The sequence below is a fragment of the Semicossyphus pulcher genome, unplaced genomic scaffold (genome assembly GCF_022749685.1).
Source record: "Semicossyphus pulcher isolate SPU_LCO1_2020_fin unplaced genomic scaffold, fSemPul1.0.p SCAF_19, whole genome shotgun sequence".
In the NCBI taxonomy this organism is placed as follows: domain Eukaryota; kingdom Metazoa; phylum Chordata; class Actinopteri; order Labriformes; family Labridae; genus Semicossyphus; species Semicossyphus pulcher.
The window spans coordinates 9,542,537-9,557,753 of NW_027211692.1; the positions used below are offsets into that span (position 1 = coordinate 9,542,537).

The window sequence follows — 15,217 nt, forward strand, 5'->3', positions numbered from 1 at the left end:
TGCACCTTTGACTTTCTCTGTCTGTGCTGGTAGATATGACCCCTACAGCAAGGTGTTCAGCAGGGAGTACTACGACCACAAGGCCATGCGCGCCTTGAGGCTCCAGGCTATCGACAAGGCTCGATCAGCCCAGAGATGGGGCTTGATCTTGGGCACGCTGGGTCGGCAGGGCAGCCCAAAAGTCCTGGAGGTAGGAGTGTGAATCCTCATTTCAGCAGTCTACATGTCCTGAGGCCACTTGTGCAATGGCTTGTAATATTCATCAATGTGAGCTCCTCTGACAAGTCGTTTGGTGACACAAAGGACTGATGGAACAAGCACTGGGAGCTTGTTATTTCACATTAAGGATGATGCAACTAGAGAAAGACCTATTCTTGATCCTACTGTTGGCCTCAAGGTTGGCTGTGTGGAAGTTTCACTGCCAGGAAAATAAAGTTATTTTATCATTTTAGCAATGTCAATATGAGATAATTAATCATGACAAAATGTGTTAGAGTTTTTGCAGCTCAATATCAGTAAATCGAGAATTTGAATCATAAATTGAACCTGACGTTTTTGATCACTCAACATTGCTTGTGTTGTTATTCAGCAAATTGACAAGCACAATTCAAAAGCTGAAATATAATAATACTTTAACACTAATGCTGCTCCATCAGGTGCAGACTTGTAAGTGCGATACGACCTATTAAGCATTAGCATGCACAAGAGTCTGTCTGGGGGTGCTCATCGATCGACCGAGAGGCCCTCTTTGATCCTTCTTAACCCACAGTTGCTCCTCTTGCTGCTTCCCCCTCCACACCTTGTTCCATACTGCTCTTAATCTTTCACCTCTGTTATGTATGCCCACTTTTTGTTTTTACCCTACTGTCCAACTTCACCATGTTCATAGTTAGTATACATTGCAGTATGGTAGATACAGGACATGCACTTGAGCATGTCAAACGTTTAATAGTCAGTATACGTCCCTAAGCTTAAATAGAGACCTTCTCCTGTTTATAAATATCAAAACTTGAAAGATTATGTTAGCATTGATGTAAAAATGTCAACCAGAGAAAAGTTTCATTTTATGTTGGCAGGACGGATGATTTAAAAAAGGGGGGATTAGAATAAAAAGACCCACCAGCTCTCCAGTAGCGATCGCTTGAGATTAAGCAGTATTCTGTCAGATAACCTCTCAGGTAAGGGGACAGAGCTACCTCTGATAACAGCACTGTCGCTGAAATGTCTCATGATACTCCCAAGGACAGTGGATATCAGGAACACTCATACCGTTATCTCACCAAAGGAACATATACAGGATGTCTTCACCTGGTTTGGCATCCTTCTGCGTCCCTGAATAACACTTCTGTCCGGGTGCCAATGCCTGAAACTTCAAAGGCAGAGTCAGCAAAGGAGTTCCTTGAACTGGCGAAACAATTTCATTTATTGATGTGTTATACGAGGCATGGTGTCTGGGCTTGTACTCGAGAGACCAAATCAAGCTCAATCTGAAGAAGTAAAGTTGGGCCAGCCCTATGTGGTCCCACTGCCGGCCAAGGTGCTTTGGGAACAGGATGGGAAAGCTCAGATCCTTAGTGGGCGGAATCCTTTCTATAAAAACTACAGTTGGACTCACCTTTACACACAGCGCAAACTCTGGACCTCCTGCCTGGACTCCTTTGCTAGAGTTGCCTATATTGAGAAATGCCGGACGCGTCTTCGGAAACTCATAATTCCCTTGCTGAGCACCACGAGGTTCAAGGTTTCCCCATAGAAAGTAAGCTAACATCTTGATGACTGTGTGCCACAGGGGGCAAGGCTCTCACTGCTCAGGCGATTGTTGAACCTCACTTCCAGAAGGACCAAAACATATTCCTTTCTGTTTGTCGAACAATGGACAAGACCTTGCACATGTGAGGAGGATGTGCCTGCGTTCACATATATTTTATGTATTTGAAGGTTTATGATTGTGCCCTTTTGAGATGTTGTGTTTGGAACCTAAAGAATCGAGTGAATAGCGTTCTCAATGAGAGTTGGGCTCGTTATTGCTTAGAATTTCTGGCTGCATCCAAGGAATTGAGAGACGTTTGGTTGTATCTGTAGGTCTGTTCGCTTTATCAGACTGTAATGTCCGTCACTTATTGTATTGGTTTACTTGCTGCCCAAGTTAAAGAATCACATGTCCTCGTTTATATGTAGGTGTAGGATATAAGTAGGGATGCACGATATTGGATTTTTTGCCGATATCCGATATGCCGATATTTTACAACTCATTTAACTGATTACCGATACAGATACCAATATTTTTTTCCCGCACACCTAATTGCAGAGATCATCAACTCTATTCTGTATTGGAAATAGCATACAGTATAATGGTGATACTCTTATCACATTTGTTACAACGGTCGGGGTGACGGGTCTTGAGATGGTTAATCAAGTTTGTAGTGTTGAAAGACTTTGCCTTGGCTCCTCCTCGCATCACCGAAGCTGAGCAGTCATTGCAAATAGCAGTTTTGCTATCTATTTGGGACACTTTGAAAAACTTCCACACCACGGACATTTTGGCTTCTAACTCTCTCATGCTGCAGGTAGACACACGTGACATCATCTGGTCTTCTTCGCGCCGGGGACATTGCGCCAAGGTTGGGCATTTAATCAAGTATGCAGCAGCCCATTATTTTATTGGTTAATTATATCGGCGGATATCGGTGTGTTGGCCGATATCCGTTCATTTTTAAGCCAATATCGGCCGATACCGATAACCGGCCGATAATATCGTGTATCCCTAGATATAAGAGATTGACAGGCCGAATGGATCAGTATAACTGCCCCTCCTTAAGGTTTAGCAGAATGCATTTGTGGTTGCGAGCACCCAAAGTAAACGTACTGGACCATAGTGACACATTGAGGAGAGTCAACATTCATAAGGACGCTGGAGGAGAACCACTATACTGGGAAAGATCCAGTTTAGGTGGTTAGGGCAGCCAATCCAGATGCTCCCCAAAGCCAACTGGAAGGAGACCCAGAGGACCACCCAAAGGGACTACACATCCCACCTGGCCAGAGAAGAATGCCAGCAGGAGCTGGAGGCCTTGGTTCAGGAGAAAAACCTCTCTGCTGCCTTGTTGAAATTGTTGTAACCATCCTTTAGACTTGCTGTGGGTAAGCCTATATATATATGGACATAAAGGGTTCAGAGACTGAAAACTGGATTGCAAAGACTTCCTGCTTTCATTGTTAACAGTAAAGCCAACACCTCTAGATTGGAAGTCTTATAGGATTGTACCTGTGTGGGTGGAAGTCATTGCCGGTGCTTTATAAAATAACATTTCATATATTGCAGTTTGATAACCCTATAGAAGACCGTGTTTGATATGTGGATTGAAAGCCTCTGCTTCGGTTCTTTTATTTTCTTTTTCCTTCTCTCACCAGCACCTGGAGTCAAGGCTGCAGTCCCTCGGCAAGTGTTTCACTCGAGTTCTTCTGTCTGAGATTTTCCCCAGCAAGCTGGATCTGATGCAAGATGTAGATGCGTGAGTATTAAGATGTACTTAGACTTATACATACACTGATGCACTCTCAGATCAAGGACACATGCAAGTCATTGAATCAGAAATGCTTGGCCATGGCAGATGAAGTATAAACAATAGTGTCAGTTCAAATTATTCAATTGTGTTTTGTAGCTTAAAGACATGATTGTGGAAAACAAGAACTTATTTTGAGCTTCTGGGTTTAGTTACTTTAAAGTAATAATCTTGAAGATTTGCATTTGAATAAATGTCTGTTGAGTCAATATCCATCGCCGAATGAGGTAACACAATGGTGATTGAGCCTGTGGCCCACTGATGAAAGCCTTTGCATTTGCAGTATTACAGACTGGGTGTCTGGTGCGACTGTCGGGGAAGAAATCACAAGTGGCGCCCAGTTAGTGACGCGTTTTCCATCAGCCAGCAGTGGTTGGTCTGCCAGAGAGGGTAGGCGGAGCTAAGCGGCTGCTTTTCCGGTCTCAAGTGTTGCGAGTAAACAGTAATCTACTATGGCTGAACAAACAAAGAAAAGATGGATGACTACAGATACAACTTCAAAAATAAGTGAAAATCCAAAGAAAAAGAAACAAACTCGACGCTCAGATGAAGCAAACAGTCTAAAAAGGAAAGCGACCGTCAGCGAGGGAAACCAAAAGGAGCTAACCGTGGACGTCACACATGCAACAATGTTTGATTATCTGGGAAGTGTGCTCCCGCAATTACCATTTAACGCCACAGGTGCTGCCAAGATTACCACTTTAAGGGTGGTCCAACTCATTTTGGTTTGTTCCCCCTGACGACACCTCTGATGCTGTAAAGCCTTTCACAGTGCATGAAGCATTGTGTGGCAAGATTCTCCCTTACACAGTGAAAAGCTTATTGTACAGTGTGTTCTGTAGTTTTCCCTCGTCCACATGCCAGGGATTCCTTCAAATTAAAAGTCCAAATGATTGTTCTCCCCCACACTTCACAGAAACTCTTCTTCCTTTTGCTCATTATGTTCTTCATTTTGCTAATTTATAATCACCACTGTTTCTCCTCGTCGTCAAGAATGGCTAATTAATCTTCACATCATGATCAACAGCGAGAAGCAACCTAAAAGTTGCAATGCAACAACATTTGAAATGTATTCTGCAGGCATCCTTGCACACATAACTCGGGAGTCAGCATAACTTGCATGTTCGCTTTACGACAAGGAGTGAACAAATTTGTAGCTTCATGAACAAATTGGCATTCATGCCTTGGATTGGAGCGCAGTTTTGCCTTTGTAGCAGAATCAAATTGTGCAGTGTACTGAATGCTTGATACACTTTCCACAGATTTCACACACGGGACGGACAATTTTACACTTGAATGATCCATTCAAGTGCTTACTTTTCACTTTTGCAAGAAGGTCAGAGCAGAAATAATACTTAAAAAGAGTTTAACCTTGCTTTCTTTTTTTAATCATCATCTTACCATGAGTGTAGAAATATGTTGCCTTACCTGAGCTCAAGGAAACTGTCACGAATAATAACAACAAATTCCCTCACACTCTATGAAATCATCTGTGAAGTATGACATATTGATGCACTCATGCATCTTGTTTTTAGTACATTCCTGATCATCACAGTGCAAGGTGCTGTTATCCATCAGCTCTCGTTACCTCCTTAAATTGAAAATGAGCTCCTCAAGCTTCTTCAATGAAAGATTAAACGCTCAGCCCTCAAGGTGCAGTCCCTCCAGTTTATCAGACTTCCAAGCAGAAGAGCAGAGGTGCAGATGGACAAGGGGTTAGTGAGACACTCATGTGCAACAGCTCACACTCACACAGAGCGCGCACACACGGGCTCCTCACACTCCCTCAGATTGGCCTCTCGCTGTGGAGTAATGAGAGGTGTGATGTGTGAGGGAGGAGTGGGTGAGAGAAGGACAGAAGGTCTGAGAGAGATTGAGAGCGAGTTGGAGAGAGGGAGATGGAGAGATGCAGAGGTAGTTGAGGGGGCTGTGTTTGGAAAGCGAGCGATCACGGTAAAAGCCTTTTTTTTTCTCTCTCTCTCTCTCTAAGTTTTTTTGGCTCTCCTCTTCAGACTGACGTATGAGAGCAACTCTGAAATTATGTAAGTCAGGCACGATTCAGCCGACCAAAACAAACCCTCATTACAGACAAAGAGCTCTGCAACAAGCTGAAAACAAGTGTTTGAATACAAAAGTAGGGCCCTTTGTGTAGCTATATATTATGTTTTATTCACAGTCGCACATTTATTAGGTACATCTAGCTAATTAGATGCCCCAGCAGATGTTTGGAATATATTTAGTTTAACTCTCTCTAATTAATCAGTCAGATAAAAGATAAACACCTGCCAACAGTACAACACAGTTTAATTACAAGACATACTACTGCCGCCAAAATGGTCATGAACTGTAGTCAACAGTGTCAGAAATCTCTTGCATTTGTATAAATACATGAAGACTAGGCCTGGGTATCATGTGAAAACTCACAGTACTATCTAAGGATCTGTACAGCTCCTGAAACAGTTCTTATTTCAGTATCTTATACCCCTTTCCCACCAACATTAGCACGTTGACGCAGGTTTTTCAGACCCGGGAATACCCACTTATAGATGCCAATTGTTGCTGTTCCCACTGCCAGTGAAGTATGCTCCTTTCGGTCTCTTTTCTGCTGCGTCACCATCTGATGTCACAAACGCGCCAGAGACAGGGTTAGTAAACAGTGAAGATGTTACGGTGGTTAGGTCTTTTTGTATCTGTTACTCATTCAGTCTGTTTATCAAACTCAGCGGCCATACATTTGGAACGATGTTCGAGCGCTGCTCAGACGCAGACGGGAAGAATTTGTAGCTGAGCCAAGGAGTCGTAACTGACGGAGCATAGCATCGCGCCGGAAAGGGGGCGGAGATTAGGGTGTCGACATGGGTTTTTTGTTCCCATCAATGGGAATCAGTGCCGAGGTGATAATTAACTGGGTCTACTGCAGAGTCATTTGACCCGGGTCTGAATGCCGATTGTAACCTTTCCTTTCTTTATGTATCACATAAAATAAATATGCAAAAATACAGAATTGACAGAAATAACATTCATGTTGGTCCTGCTACCAAGCTTTATCTTGCTAGTGACTCCTATTTATCGAGACATAACATTACTGCAGGTAAAAGCGTAATTGATGCGGTGCTGGCTTAGTTCAGTTGATAGAGCAGGCACCCCATATACTAAAGGCAAGGTGGGATTATTACACCCCTGTTATGTTTTGTCTTCTATGTAAAACGCACAGAGGTGTGATGGACAGGGAGAAGTCGTTCTGCCTCTGAGCGGGCATCGGAGGTAGTAACTTAAACGAATCGGCGTCAATGTAAACAGCTGAGCCAGCAGGGCAGAACAGCGCCGTTTGTGTGTATGTCACAATGTGAAGCACGCACACGTTTTGCTTCCGCAATGCCGGAACGCTAAGTACAAACACACACTTGGGCAGCTTTATGCTAGCGTTGCTTGGTCCAGTGTAAAATGGCAAAAGCGGCATGGTGGCGGAGCGTCGTTTCGGCGCTGAGGCGGAACCGCAGTGTAAAAAGGGCTCTAGAGAGTCTACAGTCCTTGTCGCACTGATCGCAGGTGCGACTCCCGTTCTGCCGATCATGTGGTGCATGTCATCCCCCACTCTTTTCCTGTCTCTCTTCCTATCTAACAAAGGCAAAAGCCAAAAAAAAACCTTTATTGATTATAATTTAATGAAGATGACAATGAAGGAGCAACACAATCTGTTAGCTGTAGGCTAAACTAAGTTTCTTATCTGTACCATATTGCAGTTATTTGTCTCACATAGCCACAAATTAAACATTACCTCCTGGAAACACCTGTTTTCAAAAATATTTTATAAAAACAAGCCGCTTCTCTCTTTCACTCTCTTCCTAATCAAATGCAAACACTAGCCAGATCGAGATGGTTTCGACCCCAGGCGTACCACGGTTGTTGACGGGGCCACCAGAATCTACACCAAATAAAAAGTCTCTCACAGCTGCTTTAATTTTTCTCTTTTAGTTTTATGTTTTGCCCCTCTCTCTCTCTGCTCAGAATAGTTTGTCAGAACGCGGTCATCCTACATGATGCTAAAATAGACCTTACAAAGCACCAGGCGTTTGAAGCCGTGTTAAATCTGACTGTGTTGAAGGAGGAATAGGAGGAAATAGAAAGCAGGAGATTGAGAGATTTATGATGGAGTGGTGGAGGCAGCATTAGTGCTCAGCGCCAGCCGACACAGCACACTGTACAGAGCCCACCCCCGGGCTTTCTCTGTCATTAGACACACACATACCCACTCATACAAAGAGAGAGACACCATTAGCATATGCTCTTAAGTGTGTAATTAGGCTGTCCCCAAGCAGGTTTTAAACTATTGTACAGATATCTGAACAGCGCACACGCTTATCTCAACTGGAGCGCAAATGCCACCCAGTGCACTGCAGGCTTTTATCTTCCTTTTTGAATTTCAAATTTTGGACTCAATTGAAATGAAAATGTTTGTTTTAATTGAATTGGGTTTGCCGTCAGAGCTGAGCACTTTTCTTCTCCCGCTGTGCTGAAAGGTTAATTGTTCCTGCTTTGGGCGGGTCAAGATTGTGTGCGTAATTGAAGGGAAGCCATGCAGGCGGAGGTCTTACTAACAGCGTCAGGGTGTAATGGGCCACAGCAGGTAATGCAGCGAGCCTCGCTGCACTGAATGTCATGAAGCCTTACCTTTATGTATCGCTGCAAACTCCCCAGCAGCCCTGCATCCTGCTCCTCTAATCCCTGCATGCACCTTTGTGTTGAAGGCTTTTACTTTGTACTTAGAGCGACTGAAGAGACGAGGCTTCTATCAAACACGTATTCATGCATACTTTATTTCAGCTAATCTCTGCTTGGGAATAAGTTGTGAAACAAGGCCCAGAGACAAAAGCCCACATTTCTCCTCCGTCTCTGCACCTTTTTTCCTCTCCTCCGGCTCGCTCTCTTTGTATCACTGCGCCGCATGATTTCCGTCCTCCGCTGTGCCGGCTAGATTGAAGGCCAGATATGTGCTGGAAATACAATTTGAGCCGCATTCTGTGGGCAATACCTGGCACGGCGCACCATGCGTTTTACTGAACTGCACCGTTCAGCCAGTCTCAGTGCTAATATTAGAAAAGTCCCTTCTGGCTCTATGTGCCAATCAGCTATCTGCTCCTTAGGAGGGATCCTCTCTGACTTTCCTTTCATGCTTTCTGTCTCGCTCTCCTTTCAGTAGCAGCCTGAAGGATTTAATGGAGGAGTCTTGGTTTGCTTATTAATCGCCCTCCCTCTTTTAACCACTCTGCTCTTTTTCGCTCATTCTACAAAATAGAGTCAGATACATGCTGCAGAAGTGGATACACACTTCTGCTCACGCAAATGCAAACTGTCAGACTCCCCCTCTGTAATTAGTTCCTTCTTACTGTGTGTTTGGACTAAGGCGGTTTTGATACATGGCTCTGTTTGGCTAGGGCTCCGGTTATGAATAGCAGCTGATGGACTTAAAGGTCATTTTTTCAGCTTCCACATCTCCATCTCTACTCAGCAAACAAAGGTCTGAGTTTGGTGCTTGGTGCAAATATGTCTGACTCAGCTGGCTCTTAAATTAGGAGCATGAATAAGAACTCACTCTAAAAAAAAAAAAAAAAGGCGTAGATGAAAATGAGAAAATGCCATGCGTTTGCCCAGAGGGGGTTGAATGTTTCTGTGACAGAGAGCAGAGAGGAGCCGAGAGTCAACGGCGCAATCAATTCTGCAGTTAGAGAAAGTGTGTGAAGGTTAGAAAATGAGGAATAGACAGACGGGGGGTTTGACGCAGTGAATACACATGAAACTATTCAAGCGTTTACTCCAAAACTTTCTCCTTTCATGTCTTTTCCATCCACTTGCCTCCGCACAAATCTCAAACAGATGTATTCTTATTGACTTTTACCTTCTTCTAACATTATCTCCGGGGCTTTTCTGTATGCACTGCAGCTCAATTCATATTTGTCAATATTTCTGATGGAGCCTCCATCTTCAGGATTAGGGACAAGGGAGGGTCCGCCCGCCCGGTGCTCAGATGCAGCCGCAGATAGCATTGATCTGTGAAAGCTAACCCCCGTAGCCCCGGCCGCTCCTCTGCGTCTCCATTTTCCCATTGTTCATTTTTCCCCTCCAGCTGTTTACATCCACTCCCTCCTCATCCCTCTTTCATGCTTTTTCCAGAGTAAACACTTTTTTCTCTCTGCCAATCTTCCTCCCCTCTTCTCCTCTTACTCGTGCCTCCTCAGCCCCCTCCTCCCTCTCACTGTTTTCGTCTTCACTCTCTCTCTATCGCTGTATATCTGTGTCCTTCCCTCTCTTTTTTTCTCACCCCCTCCTCCCCATATCTTGCGTACACAGCCTCCCCATCCTCACCCCCTTCCACCCCCTTCTCCACCACCCTGTCTGCCAGCTATGTAGGCTACCTCCGTGGAGACCGGGTTGGTGCGTTTTTTTTTTTTTATTCACACTCACCTAACCTCTCCCTCTTTTTCTCTTACTGCGTTTCTTCTCTTTTCACCTCTGTTCACTTCTTAACCTGCTTTTTCTGTTTATTCCTCCTGCAACCAGTCCAACCCCCCTCCCTCCCTCCCTCCCTTTCCTCTCAACCCTCCCTCTTTCACATGCTGCCTATGCATTCACACCGTGTAGCTGTCTTCAGAGCTGTTGCAAATCAGGACAGATCTCTCCAACAGATGCTGGAGATCAGGTGGAGGCAGCCCCCCCCCGTGCACAAGCCGTTGCATCACGTATCCAAATGCAGCTTGCAGCTGCAGATGTGCCCCGCCTGTCTAATAGGACCTCGCCCTCTCACTGACTGGCTCCGTTTTCCCCGCCTGTTTGCACTAACTCACTTGAGGATGCACATTTGAGCATTTGTACCTTCTGTCTCCTACAGGTGGATCCAGATCGCTTGTCCACGCCTTTCTATCGACTGGGGCACAGCCTTCTCCAAACCCCTGCTGTCCCCCTACGAGGTAAACACGCATCTTATAGTCTCATAGCAAGATCCCACCCTCACTCATCACAGGAGACTCGTGCATCACACACAAGCACACACACAGACCTTCGATTGTATGAAGCACTGTGTGTGTGCATTTGTATAAGAATCATCAAGGCCTGCTTGTCCCTCCTTCGTTCTCTCCCTCCATCCCTTACACACAAACACACAAGACAGCATCAGCAGAAGACCAGCCCCCCCTACTGGCTGCAAGCGCAAACAGCCCCCTCCTCCCCTCGCAGCTGTCTTGTTTTTCTAAAGTGAGAGAGAAAGAGGGAGACAGATCGGACACCAACCCATAAAGATCCATTTCAAGTGTTTGTGCTGCTGCAGCTGCTGTAGCCACAGTCTTGTGTTATTGTAACTCAGCTGGTTAGCATTTGATGTCCACTATTAATTCATCCAATGATTTGCTACGAGGATATTCCACTGATTTGAATGCTCGTGAAATGGCTGCGAGGGGAATTGCCGTCATGAATATCGACTCTTGATTTGAAATGGTTGCTGCTTTTCTCCCACTACACGTCTTTATGCACAGCTTCAGTTCAGAATGAGGCCACTGAGAATAATAAGAGCGCTCACCTTAGCAGAAGAACTGATGGTTATTTTGTATTGTTTCTGGCAGAGGTCTATAAGTTTGAAATTTGGCCCGTTGTAACTAGGAAAGCTGTTTTATTAAGCCCCTTTTCTTAGAGCTCGCTCCGCTTTCCCCGCCGGCTATTTGGAACAATGCATATAAATAATTTGCAGCTGCACTTGTGTCTATACAGTATGCACGCTCGTGTGCGGTTGTGATTAGTCTTAATTCACCCTCATCTCATACCTATGAACGTCTCTGCGCGTCGTGCTTCTTCACTATGGCGTTTACAATGATGATAAAGAGGAACGAGACGGGAGGGTGGAGTGAGCAACGAGAGGGGTGGAGGATGGGGACTGGGGTGAAGGGGGGGAAGCAGCATTTATTTCAGTGCTTCTCATGTTATATTTATAGTCAATAAGACACACTTGGCTCTCCTGTCAGAGCAGGGATTAGCAAGGGAAGCTAGCTTCCACAGAGAGAGAGAGAGAGGAGAGGAGGAGAGCAGTGGGTAAAAGCTGAAGAAAGGAGAGGAGGTTGGGATAAGGGCAGAGGAGAGGAGGGAATGACGAGGAATCAGGCAGAGGGATGTTTGGGAAAAGTATCAAAGGTTTATTCCAGAGTACAGTTTGTTTTGTGAGGAAAACACTTTGTTAGCAGTTTAGTTAAAGGGGTCATATCTTTTGAATGGATACTCTCATATTTTGCATGGGTTACACATTTTTGGGTGTTCATTGTTGTTACGGCCAAAACAAAGGAAATGTTTGGCTCACCATGTGACAAGTAACATATGGAGAAGGATCCCATACCCGAGTACAAGTTTCAAAAAGATAAAGAATTTTATTTACAAAAAATAATGCTGTGATAGTTACCAAAGTACAAAAGGAGTGAGGAAGTCTGAGCCAACCAAGCAATGGGCCGTAGGACCGAGCGCTTCCCTCCCTAACGTAGTAAAAGTTATACATAAACTAAACTAGAAATGAAGCAGCGAAAACTAGACTACCTCCAGTGTCAAAAGAAAAGAAAAACCAAAGTAACTTCAGGTCTAAACTAACATGGCGTGCAGGCGTGCAGGATCAGAGAGAGAGTGAGCTCCTGCTCCAGCCTTCCTTATATAGGAGGGGCAGGGCCAACAGCCATCAAGCCACCTGAGAGGAAGGAAAGCAGAAGGGGGCAGCGCGAAACAATTGTTCATGGTGAAAAAGTATTAACTGCATAATTACGTTTTTTTTCCAGAATGACATGTTTATAAAGGTTGCCTCTGAAATGGGCCGTGCAGAACAGCTGCAGGTTTCTATGTAGAACCGGTGCGACTGCACAGGGGCTACGCGGTCACTCCAAATACTGTCAGCCAATCGTGGCTAAGCTCTAACCTTTGAATGTCAAAACGGCTTGTTGGTTTCAGGAGGAAGAAGAGGCTCTGAAAAATAATGATATTAGAATATGTTTACAATTTTTAAAACAAACAAACTTTAAAAACGTGATTAAAAAACACATTTGAATAATAGGAAATTGATTGCATAGCTAAAATATGTCCCCTTTAACCCATATTTTAACAGGCATCATATGAAGGAAAGAAGTGCTGTTATTATTTTTTATACCTGAAAACACAAACACAGAAATGTGATATATGCAGCATTTCACCTTCAGTGTGCAGTGCCTGTGTTAGTCCTAAAAAACATGGAGAAAAATAGGGATATGTCTCTGTGTGTGTGCTGCTGTTTTTATCCTCTGTTGTTTCTTTTTCGTATGAAGGTTAAAAAAAACATGTTTAAGGGGAGTGTTGTTTTCCTGTTTCTATTTAAAGATGCAGCTAGTGTGTAAGAGAACACTACCTTCTCAGTGTGGGTACACACCATACTAACACAATAAACTACAGCAGCTACACACACGCCGTGTTAAATGATGTCCCACTGGAGGAGAGATTTCGTCACATTCAAGCCGCGTTTTTCATGTTTCCTTTCATCTAAATCCCTAATGGAACGATAACGTATGTTTTTGTAGTTTTATATATAAATACGACTTGTCTCCTCTTTTTATCTCCATTAAATATCCCACATCGTGCGAAACTCTTGCTGTATAAATAGTTTGAAAGATAGCAGAGCAGTTGGATACAAATGAAATGATTTGTTCATTCATTCAGCGCGCTTGTTTATTCATCTGTTCAGTCACTCAGCTGCTCTTTCTGTCATTCAGAATCAATATTCACAGACACTTCTCCTCCATATGGAGCAGCCTGCACTTATGTCACAGCACTGTCATGTGAGCTCTGTTGCTCTCCTGTAACAGCTGTTGTGTCGTGCCGTGCAGCTGCATGGGGATAACATGACAACACTGCCTCTTATCCAACATTAATATTATGACACCTGTCTTGTCTGTTGTGTCGTGTCATCACGCTGTGGATTCCTGCTGCTTGTTTACCCCAAAACATGCAAAATACTGTTCGGGATATAAACAGCAGAATCCTGCATCGTATTGCACCACGTATAATTGGGCTCGTTTTGCGCTTACCGAGATTAATTATTCGTGATCTGACTGTCTCCCAGGCAGCTGTGGCTTTACAGGAGGTCAGCTGGAAGGAAGTCTACCCCATGGACTTCTACTCCAATCAGAGCCTGGGCCCGTGGGCGCCCAACCACCCTGACAACCAGCCTGTGAGGCCCACTCGCAGACAGAACCAGGTGAGCCAGGGGCGGGAGATAAAAAGGAGTGAGTGACGGAGGGGAAGGCATTGATGTGTGCTCAGCAGGAGTTTGATGACTTTTATCAGGATGTCACCACACTGACACCCAGTGGCTCAATGATAAAAGGACATGTATTGAGACACGTCTCTTAAAGGCGTGGTTGTGACCTTGACCTTGATGTGCGTCAGATCTTATTTGTTTAAATCACTAAAAAAGGCAGTTAGATGTGCTGTTAATGTTAGAATGCACCCTGCAGTACCCATAATGCCCCACATTACCACTAAGCTGTCTGAGGTAGGTACTGTCACTATTCCAAGTGTTAATGCTATCCAACCGCCTGCCTGCAGAAACCAGGCTCGCAGCCAGCCCTTCCTACCAAGCAGTGTGGGCAGGACCAGTGCGCCCCCTGTGGCTGCAAAGGGGAATAACACGCCAGGACCATTGCTGTGTGTGTGTGTGACCTGTTACGTGCCTGCCAGTGCCTCATGGCCGGAGGGAGGTCAGACTGGAGGAGGAGGAGGAGGAGAGCGGGTATGTGTCCAGACAGTCTATCAGCACAGCAGAGCTAAAGCCAGAGGAAGCCCTCTGCCGCTCCTCAAACGGATTACCAGCCATAAATAATCCCTCGTCTTACAGCACAGCAGATCAAACCAAATTCATTGCTCTTATTCACGTTCTCCCTGCACGGGCTCTGAGCTCCAAAATGCATGCAGCTGAGAGAATAGCTCGTGCGTTTATGAGCTCATTTGTCAAAAAAATTCCCATGAAGGAGCTGCTCTCTGCTGGGCTGTAAGAGGAGTTCTTCCTGCGCAGGGGGAACGTGTGGGCCTTTCTGTAATGGAGACACGGCTTATGTTAAGAGAGAAAGCCAGCGATGACCTTGAACACATTGTAAGAAATTAAAAGTGTCTGTGGATGTGGGAGGCCTTAGTCAAACTTGTCCTTGGATACAGCTCTGTGTGTTCGCCAACACTTCAAATGAGTTTACCTTCATGCTGCGTTTGAAAAAGTCTGAGTCATATAGTCAGAAGCACTTTGATGTACATAATGTGACTTTTCACAAGAAGATTTCACTTACATTTAATGATAGAAATGTGACGCTATATAACACATCCTTGTCTCTGTGTGTTTCACTTTTGTAGTCAAACAATAAATCACAAATGGAGCTCGTCTTCTGTGCGTGTTTTTGATAAGCTCCTGCTGGAGTGTTTTTAAGGCTGAGAGGGGCGTGTGTTCCGAGATGTGTGCAGCGCTAGTCACGACTGCTCTCCATCCTCATTATTTATTGATGGCGGAGTCTGTCAATAAATAAATAAATAAATGAATGAACACTATCGCTGTTCGCCTGCCACAGCAGAAAGTGATTGACAGCAGCGCAGCAAGGCTTCGGATGATCCCGAGAACT

At 44.7% G+C, this 15,217-nt stretch overlaps 1 protein-coding gene across 1 annotated transcript in view; it reads left to right on the forward strand.

Annotated features, from left to right (window-relative positions):
* Positions 1 to 14,973, forward strand: part of dph1 (diphthamide biosynthesis 1) — a 63,154-nt gene extending 48,181 nt beyond the window's left edge. Inside the window, exons 8-12 of the mRNA XM_069668591.1 lie at positions 34 to 190; positions 3,412 to 3,512; positions 10,450 to 10,528; positions 13,675 to 13,809; positions 14,160 to 14,973. Of these exons, the coding sequence (XP_069524692.1) occupies positions 34 to 190; positions 3,412 to 3,512; positions 10,450 to 10,528; positions 13,675 to 13,809; positions 14,160 to 14,240 (553 nt within the window). The 3' untranslated portion in view covers positions 14,241 to 14,973. The remainder of the gene's footprint in view (positions 1 to 33; positions 191 to 3,411; positions 3,513 to 10,449; positions 10,529 to 13,674; positions 13,810 to 14,159) is intronic.
* Positions 14,974 to 15,217: the final 244 nt, after the last annotated feature.